The 13,989-nt window shown below is 48.5% G+C and overlaps 1 protein-coding gene across 1 annotated transcript in view; it reads right to left on the reverse strand.

Annotated features, from left to right (window-relative positions):
- Window positions 1-3,113: 3,113 nt before the first annotated feature.
- LOC129332741 (glutamate-rich protein 6B-like) overlaps window positions 3,114-13,989 on the reverse strand; it is a 30,394-nt gene continuing 19,518 nt past the window's right edge. The window contains exons 6-9 of the mRNA XM_054983969.1: window positions 11,779-11,867; window positions 9,637-9,789; window positions 8,245-8,473; window positions 3,114-3,347 (exon numbers count right to left, since the gene is read on the reverse strand). Coding sequence (XP_054839944.1) covers window positions 3,114-3,347; window positions 8,245-8,473; window positions 9,637-9,789; window positions 11,779-11,867 — 705 coding nt within the window. The remainder of the gene's footprint in view (window positions 3,348-8,244; window positions 8,474-9,636; window positions 9,790-11,778; window positions 11,868-13,989) is intronic.

A 13,989-nucleotide genomic window follows, 5' to 3' on the forward strand; every position in this document is an offset into this window, starting at 1 on the left:
TTGTTCTTTAAATAGTGGCCTACTTCATCATATTGCATATCTGTTTGAACCTCAGACTCCTCACACCGTCCATTATGTGTAAGGCTAATTATATTGATTTATGACGGAATTCACTCCTAATGCTTCTACTTCAACTCCTCCCTCTCCCAATCCCTATAGTTACACTTCATAGATTCACAGCAGAATTCATGCAAAGCCTTTCTGCCTTGGCTCCTCCTCCCCCCACAATAATCTTCCCCATAAGAAGAATTCCCTGTATGATTTCCTCTTCACGTACCTGAAGAAGTGAGATGTGACTCATAGAAGCTCACATTGAAATAAACATTAGTTTTTAAGATGCTGCTGGACTTTTGTTTTATTCTGTCATTGTGCCTTCTTCCTGGAATCTAGATTAAAAGATTGCAACTAGGGCAATGGAGGAAAATGCTTTCTCTAACTGACTCCAGGGATCAGTGCTTGCTACTGAGATTCTCTTAACTACTCAGGGAGAGAGGAGCCAAAGGAAACGCACAGCCACGAAGTGAAATACTGTAATATGTAACATTTAGACTAGACATGGGCACGACTCGAAATACAAAGCAAATTTCATCATGAAACGGGCCATTTCGTGTGTCATGAAACAGCGTTTTTTGGGGCCGCAGTTATCACGAAATTCACTTTTTGGTCTGTTTCATTAGCTTCATGAATAATTCGTAATTGTAGACCGGCTGGCGCCGATCCATTGATTCTCTAGGCAATAATGGGCCCAGACATTTTGTTGCCATTGGAAACCCCAGCCATAGCCCACTTACCCTTGATTGGCAGCTCTCCTAGCCATCTGGAGAGCTTCCATTCTGCCCTATACAGCCAGGAGTTGGGGGTCCATCCCCTAGGCAACCAAGGAGGTGGGCCTTCTGTAGCCATGGGCACACCAATCTCACCCCTCCAAACCGTTAGGCAGGTCTGTCAGCCAACCACAGTCCTTCTGTTTTGCTCTGTCAGCGTTTTTTATAAAAGGCACCACTCTCTGCCTCGTGTTTCAGTCCCAGTAGACAGAGGGAGAGGGAGGAGGACCTGTTTCTGGAATTGGAGTAGTGAGAGAGAGTGTGGATTTGGGATTGTGCTTTTGGCTGCTGCAAAACCCACACGCCGTCTCTGGTAGGCGCCCCTTAGGGCACATCTCAGCACTCTTGCAGCACTTCCCTTCCCACCCTTCCCGTTGACCTTCCCGATCAACATACTGCAAACTGGGAAGGTGGGTAGAGGAGAGCCTGCTGAAGTCTCCCTGCGAGTTTGGCATTTCCAGGCGTGAAGGGGGCTGTTGAAATGCCCTGAGTTCTGACAAATCACGAAACTAACAAATCGTTTTGGCAAACGTGTCAACTTCATGAAATTTCATAATTCACGATTCACAGATCGCAACGAAACTCTCGTTTCGTTTTTTTTTCCATTTCATGTCCATATCTAATTTAGACTGTCTAATACTACCTGGTGGGGGAGCAGCAATAGCCAGAGAGAAGATGACCAAGTATGCAGGACTTTGCATGGCTGCCCCTTCTCCTTCCCTCCCCACATCGGAGCTCTAGTGATCCCCCAATACTCTAGCTGTCCTGAGGGGGGTGGAATCACTGTCCAAAAATCACTGTCCCACACTTACTTACTTACTTACTTTCTTTCTTTCTTTCTTTCTTTCTTTCTTTCTTTCTTTCTTTCACGGTGTAAGTTTTAAAATCTTGGTAGAAATTAAATAATTCTGAAGACAAAGTCTAGAGGCAACGATGTGTAGCAGTTAAGAATGTCAGACTAGGATCTGGGTGTTCCAGGCTTAAACCCCCAACTCTACCCTGGACACTTGCTGGGTAACTTTGGGCCAGCCACACTGTCTCTGCATAATCTACCTCACCAGGTTGTTGTGAGGATCAAATGGAGGAAAAGAGAACGATGTACGCTTATTTAGGTCACCACTGGGGAGAAAGGAAGGGTATAAATGGGAATAAATAAAATATAAAATAAATAAGAAGGGTAGCAATATTCGTTTGTTGTAGCAAAACCAAAAAGAAGACTCATTGCAGCTTAAAGACAGGTTTACGGTAGCATAACGTAGCATGCCAGCGGCTTAAAAAAAAAACATGAACAAAAAGCTGCCAGGCAGTGGGACCTGCAGCTTGACCACTCATTGTACGAACTGAAAGCCTGGCAAAGGAGGCAAGGCAGAGCTAAAGCTCTGTCGGTGCCCAATTCTCGCTCCTCACTGCAGCCCCTCAAAAGTGCGGGCTTTTTGTCCATGGGTGTCTTGTAGCAAACACAAAGGGAGGGAAACTTCCTTACAAAGACATCTATAACAAGAGAGCACCTGCTCAAGGAAGTACAGTCAAAAAGTAGAATTCCCATGTCAGACGATATAATCTATATTTATAGAACTTCCAATGGGTAAATTTCAGTATTTCTTGGTATACATACTAATACATAGTCCCTTGCACATACATCAGGTGGAACCAGTACTTAACATGAATATACAAACATTAAAGTGCCCGAAGTTAGGAGCAATTACAGTCAAAACCCAAATGGGTAAAGAGACGCCGCTCATTCCCCAACGTGCGGGGAGAGCACCCGGCTTGGATTCCGGGCTGGTGGCGTTCCCTGAAAGCTGGCTACAAGCTTCGCCGGCCTTTTACTACTACGCTCGTTTCGAAGTGATTCTTCTTCCATCTCTGATCTCGTTAATATCTCTGGGTCAGAGATATTGACGAGATCGGAGACGGAATTTGGAATGCAATACATGAATGATTAAATACTGGCCAGAAGATGACACGGGAATTCTACTTTTTGACTGTACTTCCTTGAGCAGGTGCTCTCTTGTTGTAGATGTCATGGGTGTCTCGTACCTGCCATGCAGGGCATTTCAGGGAGTTGCAAAGGGCTGTTGTGGGAAGGGGCAGGTGGGTAGAGAGCTGCCGCTGCAAGCACTTTCCACTTGTGCAACTGGAGGATCCGAGCCTGTCATGCGCATTATTCAGTGCCAATTAATACCCAGCAAGATAAAACCAAGACATTCCAGCACGACGAGAAAGAAGTTTAATTGGGTCGACATTGAGCTGCTGTTTTTGCTTTCCCTAACTCGAAGGGTGCCGTCGTCATTTTCTCCGCTTATTTAACATACTGTTCTTCCACCGTTTTATACGGTTGATGATCAAGATAATGACATCTATGTGTACTGTTGGCTCAGACGGCGCAATGTTGTGCATCGCTTCCAGTTCTTTGTGCAATTTGTCTAAAAGCGTTTGGATCTTCACAATCTTGGAGCGGCTGACAAAAGGTTTCTGGCTTTTTTCTGGCTTAAGAAACGGCAGCATGGCTGGATCTTTCAACTGCAAAAGCCACATCGGGGGGAGAAAATTAGTTTTGCCACAAACTGGCATTGCCATGGATATTCCACGGATAGTTCTCAGGGCTGTATTTTGACCTGCACCGAGTTGGATTTATACACGAGCTACAGAAACTGTAGTTTAGAGTCTCTAGTTATGTGGTCAGTAGCACCTTAAAGACGTAACTAACTTTATCGTGGCATAAGCTTTTGAGAACCACAGCTCTCTTCATCAGATGCATCTGACGAAGAGAGCTGTAGTTCAAATCAAAAGCGTGTATTGTCTGTAGCCATAGGCCGTCACAATTGACCAAACATCAACTAATAAACAATTAAATCCATTATCACAGTTTGTATAGGAGCTGTAGTTCTTGAAAGCTTATGCTACAGTAAAGTTGGTTAGTCTTTAAGGTGCTTCTGGATTCCTTACTATTTTGCAACTACAGACTAACACGGCTAACTCCTCTGGATCTGGTTATGAGGGGGCCTGTAAATACAAAAAGTGTTACTGATTTTTCTTTTAGTAATGCTATAGGGTCTCTTAAATGTGACACAGTTTAGGGCCTCAACATGTCTTAATTCAGCCATCCAGGCTTCCCCCTGTTTCTAGCCAAGAGTTGTTTCCCACATTCTGTCCCTAACCTTGGAAGTTGCAAGTAACTTGGGGTGATGGTTGTTGGGGGTTTTCCGGGCTGTATTGCCGTGGTCTTGGCATTGTAGTTCCTGACGTTTCGCCAGCAGCTGTGGCTGGCATCTTCAGAGGTGTAGCACCAAAAGACAGAGATCTCTCAGTGTCACAGTGTGGAAAAGATGTAGGTCATTTGTATCTACTCAGGAGGGGTGGGGTTGAGCTGAGTCATTCTGTAAGAGTTTCCCAGGGTGTGGAATGCTAATGGCGGGAGGCTTCACTGTATCCTGAGGAGGTTCTTTTGCATATGGATTAGTGCTTGATGTGCTAATCTTCTCCGCAGGGCTATTGTCGGGTGTAGAGTGTTTTGTTAGCCTGGTGTTTTTCAGAACTGGAAACCATGCTCTGTTCATTCTTAAGGTTTCTTCTTTCCTGTTGAAGTTTTGCTTATGCTTGTGAATTTCAATGGCTTCCCTGTGCAGTCTGACAAAGTAGTTGGAAGTGTTGTCCAGTATTTTGGTGTCCTGGAATAAGATACTGTGCCCTGTTTGAGTTAGGCTATGTTCAGCCACTGCTGATTTTTCAGGCTGTCCAAGTCTGCAGTGTCTTTCATGTTCTTTTATTCTTGTCTGGATGCTACGCTTTGTGGTCCCGATGTAAACTTGTCCACAGCTGCAGGGTATACGGTATACTCCTGCAGAGGTGAGGGGGTCTCTGCTGTCTTTTGCTGATCGTAGCATCTGTTGTATTTTTCGGGTGGGTCTGAACTTGGGGTGAAACTGCCAAAGTCGCTAGTCTGTGAGTATAAATCTAAACTGGTAAATTATGCTCTGCTGGCCCCAGGTTGAGTCTTTTCAGCTAAGCCTTTTGGGTCCTGCTCTTTCTGGTTTTGTTGTTGGCTTCTGTTTTCTGGATGTTTCTTAGTTTGAATGCTGCCGTTTTGCTTCTCTCTGCATTTGAATTGCTGCTGTTTGTTTTCATTCCCTATTGTTAGTTGCAAAACCAAAAGGAGGAATATAAATGTTGCTGTGATGGAACCAAACTGGGTTCACAGGCCAAAGGGGAGCCTATGCAGGGCCTGAGGCCAGAAATACACCTAACCAGACTCTACTTGAGAGGCAGCAAGCTGATTCCCTACCAAAATGTAAAAAAGGTAGTGCGGGCTGAACTGGCCTAGACACTGAATTCATATGGAATCAGAATCAGAATTTTATTGTATTTGGCTGTTGGCCATTACAAGTTTACAGAACCATAAGGTACAATAGCCAATAAAAACGTTTAAAATCTAATGAACAGTTTAAAAAATAAAATAGACTTATTCCGACCAAAAGTTCATGAAACTGCCCCTGAATTCAGATTCAGAGGAGTTAGACGTGTTAGTCTGTAGTACCAAAATAGAAAGAGTCCAGTAGCACCTTTAAGACTAACCAACTTTACTGTAGCAGAAGCTTTCGAGAACCACAGCTCTCTTCATCTCTTCAACCACAGCTCTCTTCATCTGACGAAGAGAACTGTGGTTCTTGAAAGCTTATGCTTACAGTAAAGTTGGTTAGTCTTAAAGGTGCTACTGGACTCTCTTCTATTTTGAATTCAGATTGAAGCTGAATTCACCACACCAGTAAAAAATATAATTGATTCATTAATAAGTGAATAAAATGATTATATTAGAAAGTGTGCCTAAAAGGAAATCTAAAACGAAAAAGCTAATTATCCTAACACTAAACATGACTCAGCCTTCCATCCTTCCGAGGTTGGTAAAATGAGTACCGAGTTTCCTGGGGGTAAAGTGTAGATGACTTGGAAAGGCAATGGCAAACCGCCCCATAACAAAAAGTCTGCCAAGAAAACATTGTGATGTGACTCCCCCCATGGGTCAGTAATGACTCGGTGCTTGCACAGCGGACTGCCTTTACCTTTTAAACATGCTTACCTATATATCAATGCAAAATCCAGCACCAGAGTTTCAGCATCGCAGCATGGTTATAATTCCAAATAGAGACCAAACGTCCAGGCTTCAAGATCAGAGTGGCAAAAGACGTGGCTGTGCCAGAGCCAAAGCCCAAAGTGACCAGCTATACCTTTGCTCTTGGACTGACTGAATGCCAGTCCAAGAGCAAAGGTATAGCTGGCTGAACCATCCTTTATTCCCAAAAGCCCAGGAGGAGGGCAAGAGGGGTTGACCAATCAAAATACAGCACTGACGTGAGGTCTTGAATCTGCAGCTGGCCCGAGTCCTTACATCAGCACCCTTCCTCCAATGAGAATCAAGGAGGTTCAAGATGCAATGGGACACTGCCAGAGTGACTTTGGTGCCTAAGCTCCCTTCCCTGACCCTAGTGCCTAGGCTCCCTCTCTTGGCAGTTTCAAGGGAGTCTCCCTTGACTCTGGTGCCTAATCTTTTTCTTAACAGTTTCAAGGGGCCCGCAGCTAGACTGATAAGACCTGGGATAGCAGGTAGTATGAGATCATCCTTTGCTCACAGAACAACAGTTTAACCCAGCAAGTTTTGCAAACTCTGGTTGAGCAGGCATAAAACTTGGTGTAAGTTAGGTCCAGGCCTGTTCACCACAGTTTGCAAGATCCAAGTCCGTGGTTGTTTCTCATGTCCCGTTTTGTGGACATGCTAGGCAACTATGCAGGGCTCTATGATCCGAGTGAGAGGTCCGACCTTACGTGAACATGTTTCAGTGCCTGTTTCAGATTGTCAGTAGAGGATCGTGGATTTTGAATGATTTGCTATATATTAAAAGATTTCCTGCACATAGAAATTTATCAAAATCAGTGACAGGGCTGGGCAGCCACACTCCTGACCTGCTGGTTTTCTAGAGGCAGGAAATATTTTTTATATAGAGACACATTAAAAATGCAATTCTTCCACCTCTAGTTTGACATGGCCCAGCCCAGAAAGGCCTATGCCATGCGTTTTGCTGAACCTGCATTTCTTTGGGGTTTGGAATTCTGGTTTTGGGGGAGTGGGGGGTGGGGGGCAGGGGTTACTTTCCAGCTGGCTATGCACGCCATTGGCTTACGAATGAGAGCTGTTAGGACTGCAGTCCAGGCTCAGTTCACTTCCACTCCTCCTGATACTTTGGCGTTCTGTTTGTGGACGGCTTTTGATTTTATTTATGTTCTTTATTAATGTTATTTGTAGTCTGCCTTTCTTGCTGAAATTCCAGGCGGATTATGCAGTGCAGATTAATACAATCAACAGCCAGGACATTCAATAAATAATACTCTATAGGGTAAGGACTACAGAAATTTGAAAACAAGGAGAAACCCCATACAGAGCTGAAAACAATACTGAAACAAAACATAAGCGAATCACAGGACATAGTGATGCGGATCTGTATCCAGTAAAAGCATACGTACAGCAAAGTACACAGTAGTGTAGCCTACAGTCTCTGTACCAAAACATCTATCTGAACCATTTTCTTACAGTCCTATTGTCTGTGTAAAAAAGTCCTCCTGAATTATTCAGTTGTGCATAGTTTGCGGAAAACAGAGTGGGAGCTTTCCTGACTTCTTTAGACAGGCCATTCCAGTATAGGGTTGCCAGATCTCTTCACTCTCCCGGCGGGAGACTAGGGCACTGGCTCTTACCTCCCCTCCTTCTGCTGTGTTTCCTTTCATGCTTGCATGCAGTGCGTGCACACACCCAGCTGGCATGATGGCGTTACTTCCAGGAAGTGATGTCATCACGCAGGTCAAAGGGCGGCCCGGGAGTGCTCCCGCACTTGCTAAAGGGCTGAATCACACACACACACCACGGGGCCTGATTTGGCCCGAAACAGGCCTGCTGTGGGCGTGGGGGCGTGCCACGCCACCCAGGGGTGCCACTCTGCCAGGGGGCACCCCAGGGGGGCATGCCTCCTACTGGGCAGCTAAGCGAGGATGGGGGGGAGGAAATGGGAGCAGGGGATCCCCCGCCCTGGGTGGGGGAACAGCAAGCCTATTCCAGTAGGTAGGGGGTCACCACAGAATGCACATCTACAGCATCTGCAGATTTTGCCTCTGTGCAAGGTGGCACCTGCAGAAGGCCTTGTCCAGATGAGCACAGCTGTCGTGGCAGAACGTAGGGAGAGAAGCAGTCATACAGATAGGAGGGACCAAGGCCATGAAGGGCATTGTACGATAGGTAACTAATGGAGTGACTGCAGAATGGGAGTAATATGCAGGCTTCTCCTAGCTCCTGTTAATATTTGAGCAAAGCTAATGAATTACTGGCCCCTCCCAAGACTGGGATCGTGGCAACCAAGAAGCTGCGGGCACTTACTTTTAGCCTTGCCCCCACATTCAGCAGGATGCAGTTATGAAGTTTAGTGAATGTTAGGGAAATCTGATCCTGGGCTTCTATTTTAACCTGGATGTAGATATTTAATTTCATAACGATGGGCTGAAATGGAGGTGCGTGAACGTGGTCTGAGAGGTCCCACCAGTTCCAGCGCTTCTGTTGAAACCCTTTTTGATCATACGAGGAGCCACAGCAAAGGTCCAGATTCACCCTATGGAAAGAGACCAGATTAAAACACACAGAAAGGAGCCGCTTAAATCTCTGATGGGGCGGGGGAGGGGGAAGAGCAGGTGCAGCAGCAGCCAAGCAGCCGGCCAGGTCCCGGTTGGGAAATTTCTGGAGATTTTGGAGGTGGAGCCTGGAAAAAGTGGAGTTTGAGGAGGGGAGGGGCCTCAATGGGGTATAATGCCATAGAGTCCACCCTCCAAAGCAGCCGTTTTCTCCAGGGAAACTGATCTCTGTGGCCTGGAGATCAGTTATAATTCCGGGAGTTTTCCAGCCACCACCTGGAGGCTGGCAACCCTAGGTCAGTGCCGTTTCTACGCAGACTGCTACCCCGTTCCTCGGAAACCGTCAAGAAGGGCTGCTGTGAAGCCTGAGTGAAGCCTGGGGCAGGTTCAAGTCTGAACGAGATTCCTGGAGGGGTTCTGTGTAGGCCTGCCAACCCCCAGGTGGGGCCTGGAGATCTCCCAGAATTACAACTGATCTCCAGACTAAAGAGATCAGCCCCTTGGAGGATGTGGCTGTTTGGAGGGTGGACTCCATGGCATTTTACCCCCTGAGGTCCTTCCCTTCCCGAGAGCCTGCTGTTCTGAGGCTGCACCCCCAAATCCCCAGGAATTGCCCAGCCTGGAGTTGGCCACTCTAGTTCTTGTGACCCACATTTAGACGTTTTGAGCAGAGATGTGTAACATGTTTTACCACACTATAGCTTTAAGCCATTATCTGTAACTGCTCTCTTTCTGTGCATGCCAAGCGGAAAGAACCCCTCTCTTCTGTGCTATGTTGTCTCCGGAAACCGCTTGAGGGGGGAGGGGGGAGCCACTCCTTCCCCTGCAGTCGCATCCTGCGGCCATTTGGGCGGTCCTTTATTTTTTAACAGCTATTCCCCAAAGTAGGGAATTCGAGGTGAGTCTGGGGAACTGTTAAGGGATTTTATATATTCACATAGTTCCCCTATGTGAATCCCCGCACAGGAACCCAGACCCAAATCTAAAAATTTGTACATCTAGCTTGATCCTAATGGATAAGCAACAAAGGAACTTTGAGACGAACAGTGGTAAAAAATAACTATTCCGAATGCTGCTTTCAGATGAGCTGTTGTATAAAATAGGAGTCATCGTACACGAATGTGCAAGCCATCTCTTGACTTACCTGATGCTTCTGTCGGGGTAATAACACGCCGCATATCCCTGGTTGGTGAAGAAGGCCACGAGCCCGTTGTAAGGGCTGTCAGCTAGAACGATGTACGAGAACTGAACATCCTTTAAATAGGTAATGAGGACAGCAATATTTCCTGATGGATAACTAATTAAGAACTAAGGAAAAGAAATTCAACACACTTTACTTCTAAACCTAGGAAACCTTATAGCGATGGACTTCAGCTTTGCTGTTTGGGTGGCTGATGCTTAAGGAAAGAGTTGCACATCTTCCGTCCCGTTTTCTTAAGCCCGTGGTGGTGATGTCATCTGAGAGGGCAGGCTCTTATCTTGAAATTATCATCATCATCAGGGCTTTTTTGAGCCGGAACACCCCGGAAGGTGTTCTGGCACCTCTTAAAAATACCCACGTGACTGGTGGGTATTTTTAAAGGGTATTTTAAAATGGTCTGTTTGGGCCATTTTGGGCCAGGATCAGGCCCAAAATGGCCAGGATCGGGCCAATGCAGGGCAGTGGAGTGTTCCCCTGTGTGGCAACGGCCTGTTTTGGCCTGTTTTGGCCATTTGGGGCCCATTTAGGGACCAAAATGGCCAGGATCAGGCCCGAAATGGCCAGGATGGGGCAGCTGCCGGGCAGGGGAGGGTTCCCCTGCCCAGCAGTGACCCATTTCAGGCCGACTCAGGCCTGATCCAGGCTGGTTCCGGCCCATTTTTGCCATTGTAGGCCCGTTTAAGGCCCGAAATGGCCAGAATTGGGCCCAAAACAGCCAGGATTGGGCCTCTTCTAGGCAGAGGAACACTGTCCCACCCAGCAGCAGCACAATCCTGCCCATTTCAAGCCTGATCCTGGCTGTTTTGGGCCCCTTCTGGCCATTTTGGGCCCAATTTAGGTCCGAAACAGCCAGGATCAGGCCTAAAACAGCCAGGATTGGGCTGCTGCCCAGTGGAGGAGTGCTCTCCCATGTGGCAGCAGCCCATTCCAGGCTGATTTGGGCCTGATCCGGGCCATTTTGGCCCTAATTTGGACCCGAAACAGCCCAGATCCAGCCACTGCCAGATGGAGGAGTGCTCCCCTGGGCCACAGTGGCCTGTTCCAGGCCGATTCAGGCCTAATCCTGGCCAAATCAGCCCCCCCCCTTGGAGCATGGAAGTGCTCCCAGGACAGCCATGGCCTGCATGATGATGTCACTTCCCGGAAGTGACATCATCATGCAGTCCCGGGACTGTAGTGAGAGGCGTGCCACCTCCTCCTTGGAGTTGCCCTGGGTGAGAGTTCCCCCACCTCTCCCCCTCCCCCAAAGCCCTGATTATTAAAATTATGCCTTTCTCACTGAGATCCAAGACAGATTACACACTGCAGATGAATACAATATAATCAATAGTTAGGACAATCACAAAGGAAAATATAGTATGATCCACAGTCAGGACATTCAATAAAAACAGATACAATGTCATTTAATTATGCCCCACACAGCTCTCCATGAGTTGGATCTCTTAGATGTGAACAGTTGTACGGAGATGTCCTTTGATAAAAGGAATCCCCTCCCTGCAAAAAGGGATTTTAACTCAGAGCATCAACATTGCTTTATAACTAATTGGCCTGGAAAGGCAGCCTAATCTTGCATTCTCTGTACAAAGCTGCAGGCAAGGGATATTCCCTTCCACGTTCAGTGGAAGATGTCAGCTCAAAATAGTAGCTTCTAATTTCCTTTCAACATGCTGTATACCAAAGCAGACTTATGGGGCCACCTAGCTCTGAGAGACCTTCAGCGCTGAAGAATGACCCTGTTGCGACCTTTGGCATCCGAAACGTGCTCTGCCACTGAGCCAGGCGCCTTCCTCAGAGGACCCTCATCCATCCATGCCTGTCCCTGATGGAGACCCAGGCCTGACATCTCTTTGAAACTGGGCTGCTGCAAGTGCCTAAGCTACAGATCTCCCAGCGTGTTAACACAGCACATGTCACGTCTGGGTGTCATGGCTTGATTCTTCTTGCCTCTTTAAGTGGGACTTCAGTTGGTGAAAAATGCAGCATGACAAGAACTGTTGGTTTTCCACTGAGAAAGAGACCTTGGGAGCTGAAACAGGCCCAAACAGTTCCTCCCCATTTGTCCCAAAGCTCTCTGATGCTGGATACTACACTTGGCCTGTTCCATCCGGCAAAAGAAGAAAGAATATCTTTCCATCTGGGTAGTATCTTTTCACAGGATTGATAGGGTGGCAAAGCTGAGGAAAAAGCACAAGAAGGAAGTGGAAATAGTGCGGGGAAGGACAGAGAGCAAGCCAGCAGGCTATCCCCACATTATCCATCCATCCATCCATCCAGGGGTCATTTCGTAGAAAAAGAGCTGTAGGAACTTATTAGCATAACTCATTAGCACAACTCATTAGCATATGCCATGCCCCTTGCCATCACCGGAAGTGTGTCATTAGCATAACTGATTTGCATATGCCACCGGGGCCGGCGCCAGACGTTTTAGCGCCTGCGGCAGCGTGCGCCCGCGCCTCCGCGTGGCGTGATGACGTCATCACAGATGTCATCACGCGCCGCAGGGGGGCTGGGCGGCGCACGGACCGCCGAGCGCAGAAGCTGCGGGCTGCTGCTGGAGCGGCGCGCACAGGCTGCTCTGTGCGCCGCCCCAGCAGCAGCTCATGGCTTCTGCGCTCGGCCGGGGCGGAGGAGTGCGCAGCGGAGCTGGCGTGGGCTGGCTACAGCTGCTGCTGCAGCCATCCAGCCAGCTCCGTGCCGCCGCCGCCGCCGCGTGCCCCAGCCGAGCGCAGAAGCTGCGAGCCGGGGCTGGGGCGGCGCGCGGAGGCTGCTCCGTGCGCCACCCCAGCAGCAGCTCGTGGTTTCTGCGCCCAGCTGGGGTGGAGGAGCGCGCAGCGGAGCTGGCGTGGGCTGGCTACAGCTGCTGTTGCAGCCATCCAGCCAGCTCCGTGCCGCCGCCGCCGCTGGGCGCAGAAGCCACGAGCCGCTGCTCGAGCGGCGCACAGAGGCTGTGCCCGGCTGGGGTGTGTGGCAGCGGCGGCAGCAAGGGGCTGGCTGGCTGGCTGGCTGCAGCAGTAGCTGCAGGCAGCCCAGTCATGCCAGCTTCGCTGCGCGCGCCTCCACCCCCAACACCCCCTCCAGCGCCCCTCCAGCGCCCACGCGCCCGAGACCACCGCCTACCTGGCCTCCATGGGCGCGCCGGCCCTGTATGCCACACCCCTGACATCACCTATCCTGACTGTTTTGGACCCAATCCTAGCCATTCAGGGCCGAAATTGGGCCCAAAATGTCAAAAAGGGCCCCAAAATGGTCAGCATTGGGCCACTGTTAATTCAATGTGCAATATAGCAGGAACAGCGATAACCATAGGGTACAAAGAAGGAAAGCAGTCAAAAAACACACAAGGGCTAAACAATTAAATCCGAGGGTGGTACAATGAATGGTACGGTTACACAGACATATTTCAAAACGAAATTTCTTGGGTATTTCTTATAACCACAGGTGCAAACAGGCAAAAGAAGGGGCACAAGGACCCCCCCCCCGACTCAGACGTTTTGACTGCTTTCCTTCTTTGTACCCTGTGGTTGCTGCTGTTCCTGCTATATTGCACATTGAATTAATTATAGCAAAACTGCACTTCTATGCGCTTTATTGCCTGATTTTTCTGCATCAAAATATATTACTATTTTTTCATTGGTTTAGCCCTCTTACTTGCTTTCTGGTTCATTCCTAAATGCAGCATGCTCACTGAAAGACAAAACGGGTCAGTCTACCCAGATGCTCCAAACAGTTAAAAGAACAAGTGAGAGCCAAGCTGCAAGTGAGGCCTGACACAGGTTGGACACTTGTCAGCTTCCCTCAAGTTTGGATGGGAAACGTAGGCGTCCTGGTTTTACAGCGTGGCTCTTCATTACAGCTGCAAGACCAGGACGCCTACGTTTCCCATCCAAACTTGAGGGAAGCTGACAAGTGTCCAACCTGTGTCAGGCCTCACTTGTAGCTTGGCTCTCAGTCTTTGTCATGGGGTGACTGGCTGGCACAGAAAGGAGACTTCCCGTTAATAGTCTGCGTGTCTCCAGTTGGGTTCCTCGGCCAGCAGCATCTAGGGCAGGAACTAGGGGTGTAACAGTGGAGGAATCTCTGGCCTGGATAAGGGACCTGCGCCTTCTCTGAGTCATTCCATAGAGAAAGCTGCCTGAGGCACCACACCAACGTGAGTCATGAGTCCATTCAGTACCATACAGTCCCAAGACCGAGAGGGGTTACCAGCTGTTTGGTGTGGTTTTTTCCAAGCACTGCACTACTGAGGAGGGGGCCCTGTTTGGGGCGGGGGCAGTGGCTTGAAGGCTGCCCATTCAC

The sequence above is a fragment of the Eublepharis macularius genome, chromosome 6 (genome assembly GCF_028583425.1).
Source record: "Eublepharis macularius isolate TG4126 chromosome 6, MPM_Emac_v1.0, whole genome shotgun sequence".
Classification (NCBI taxonomy): domain Eukaryota; kingdom Metazoa; phylum Chordata; class Lepidosauria; order Squamata; family Eublepharidae; genus Eublepharis; species Eublepharis macularius.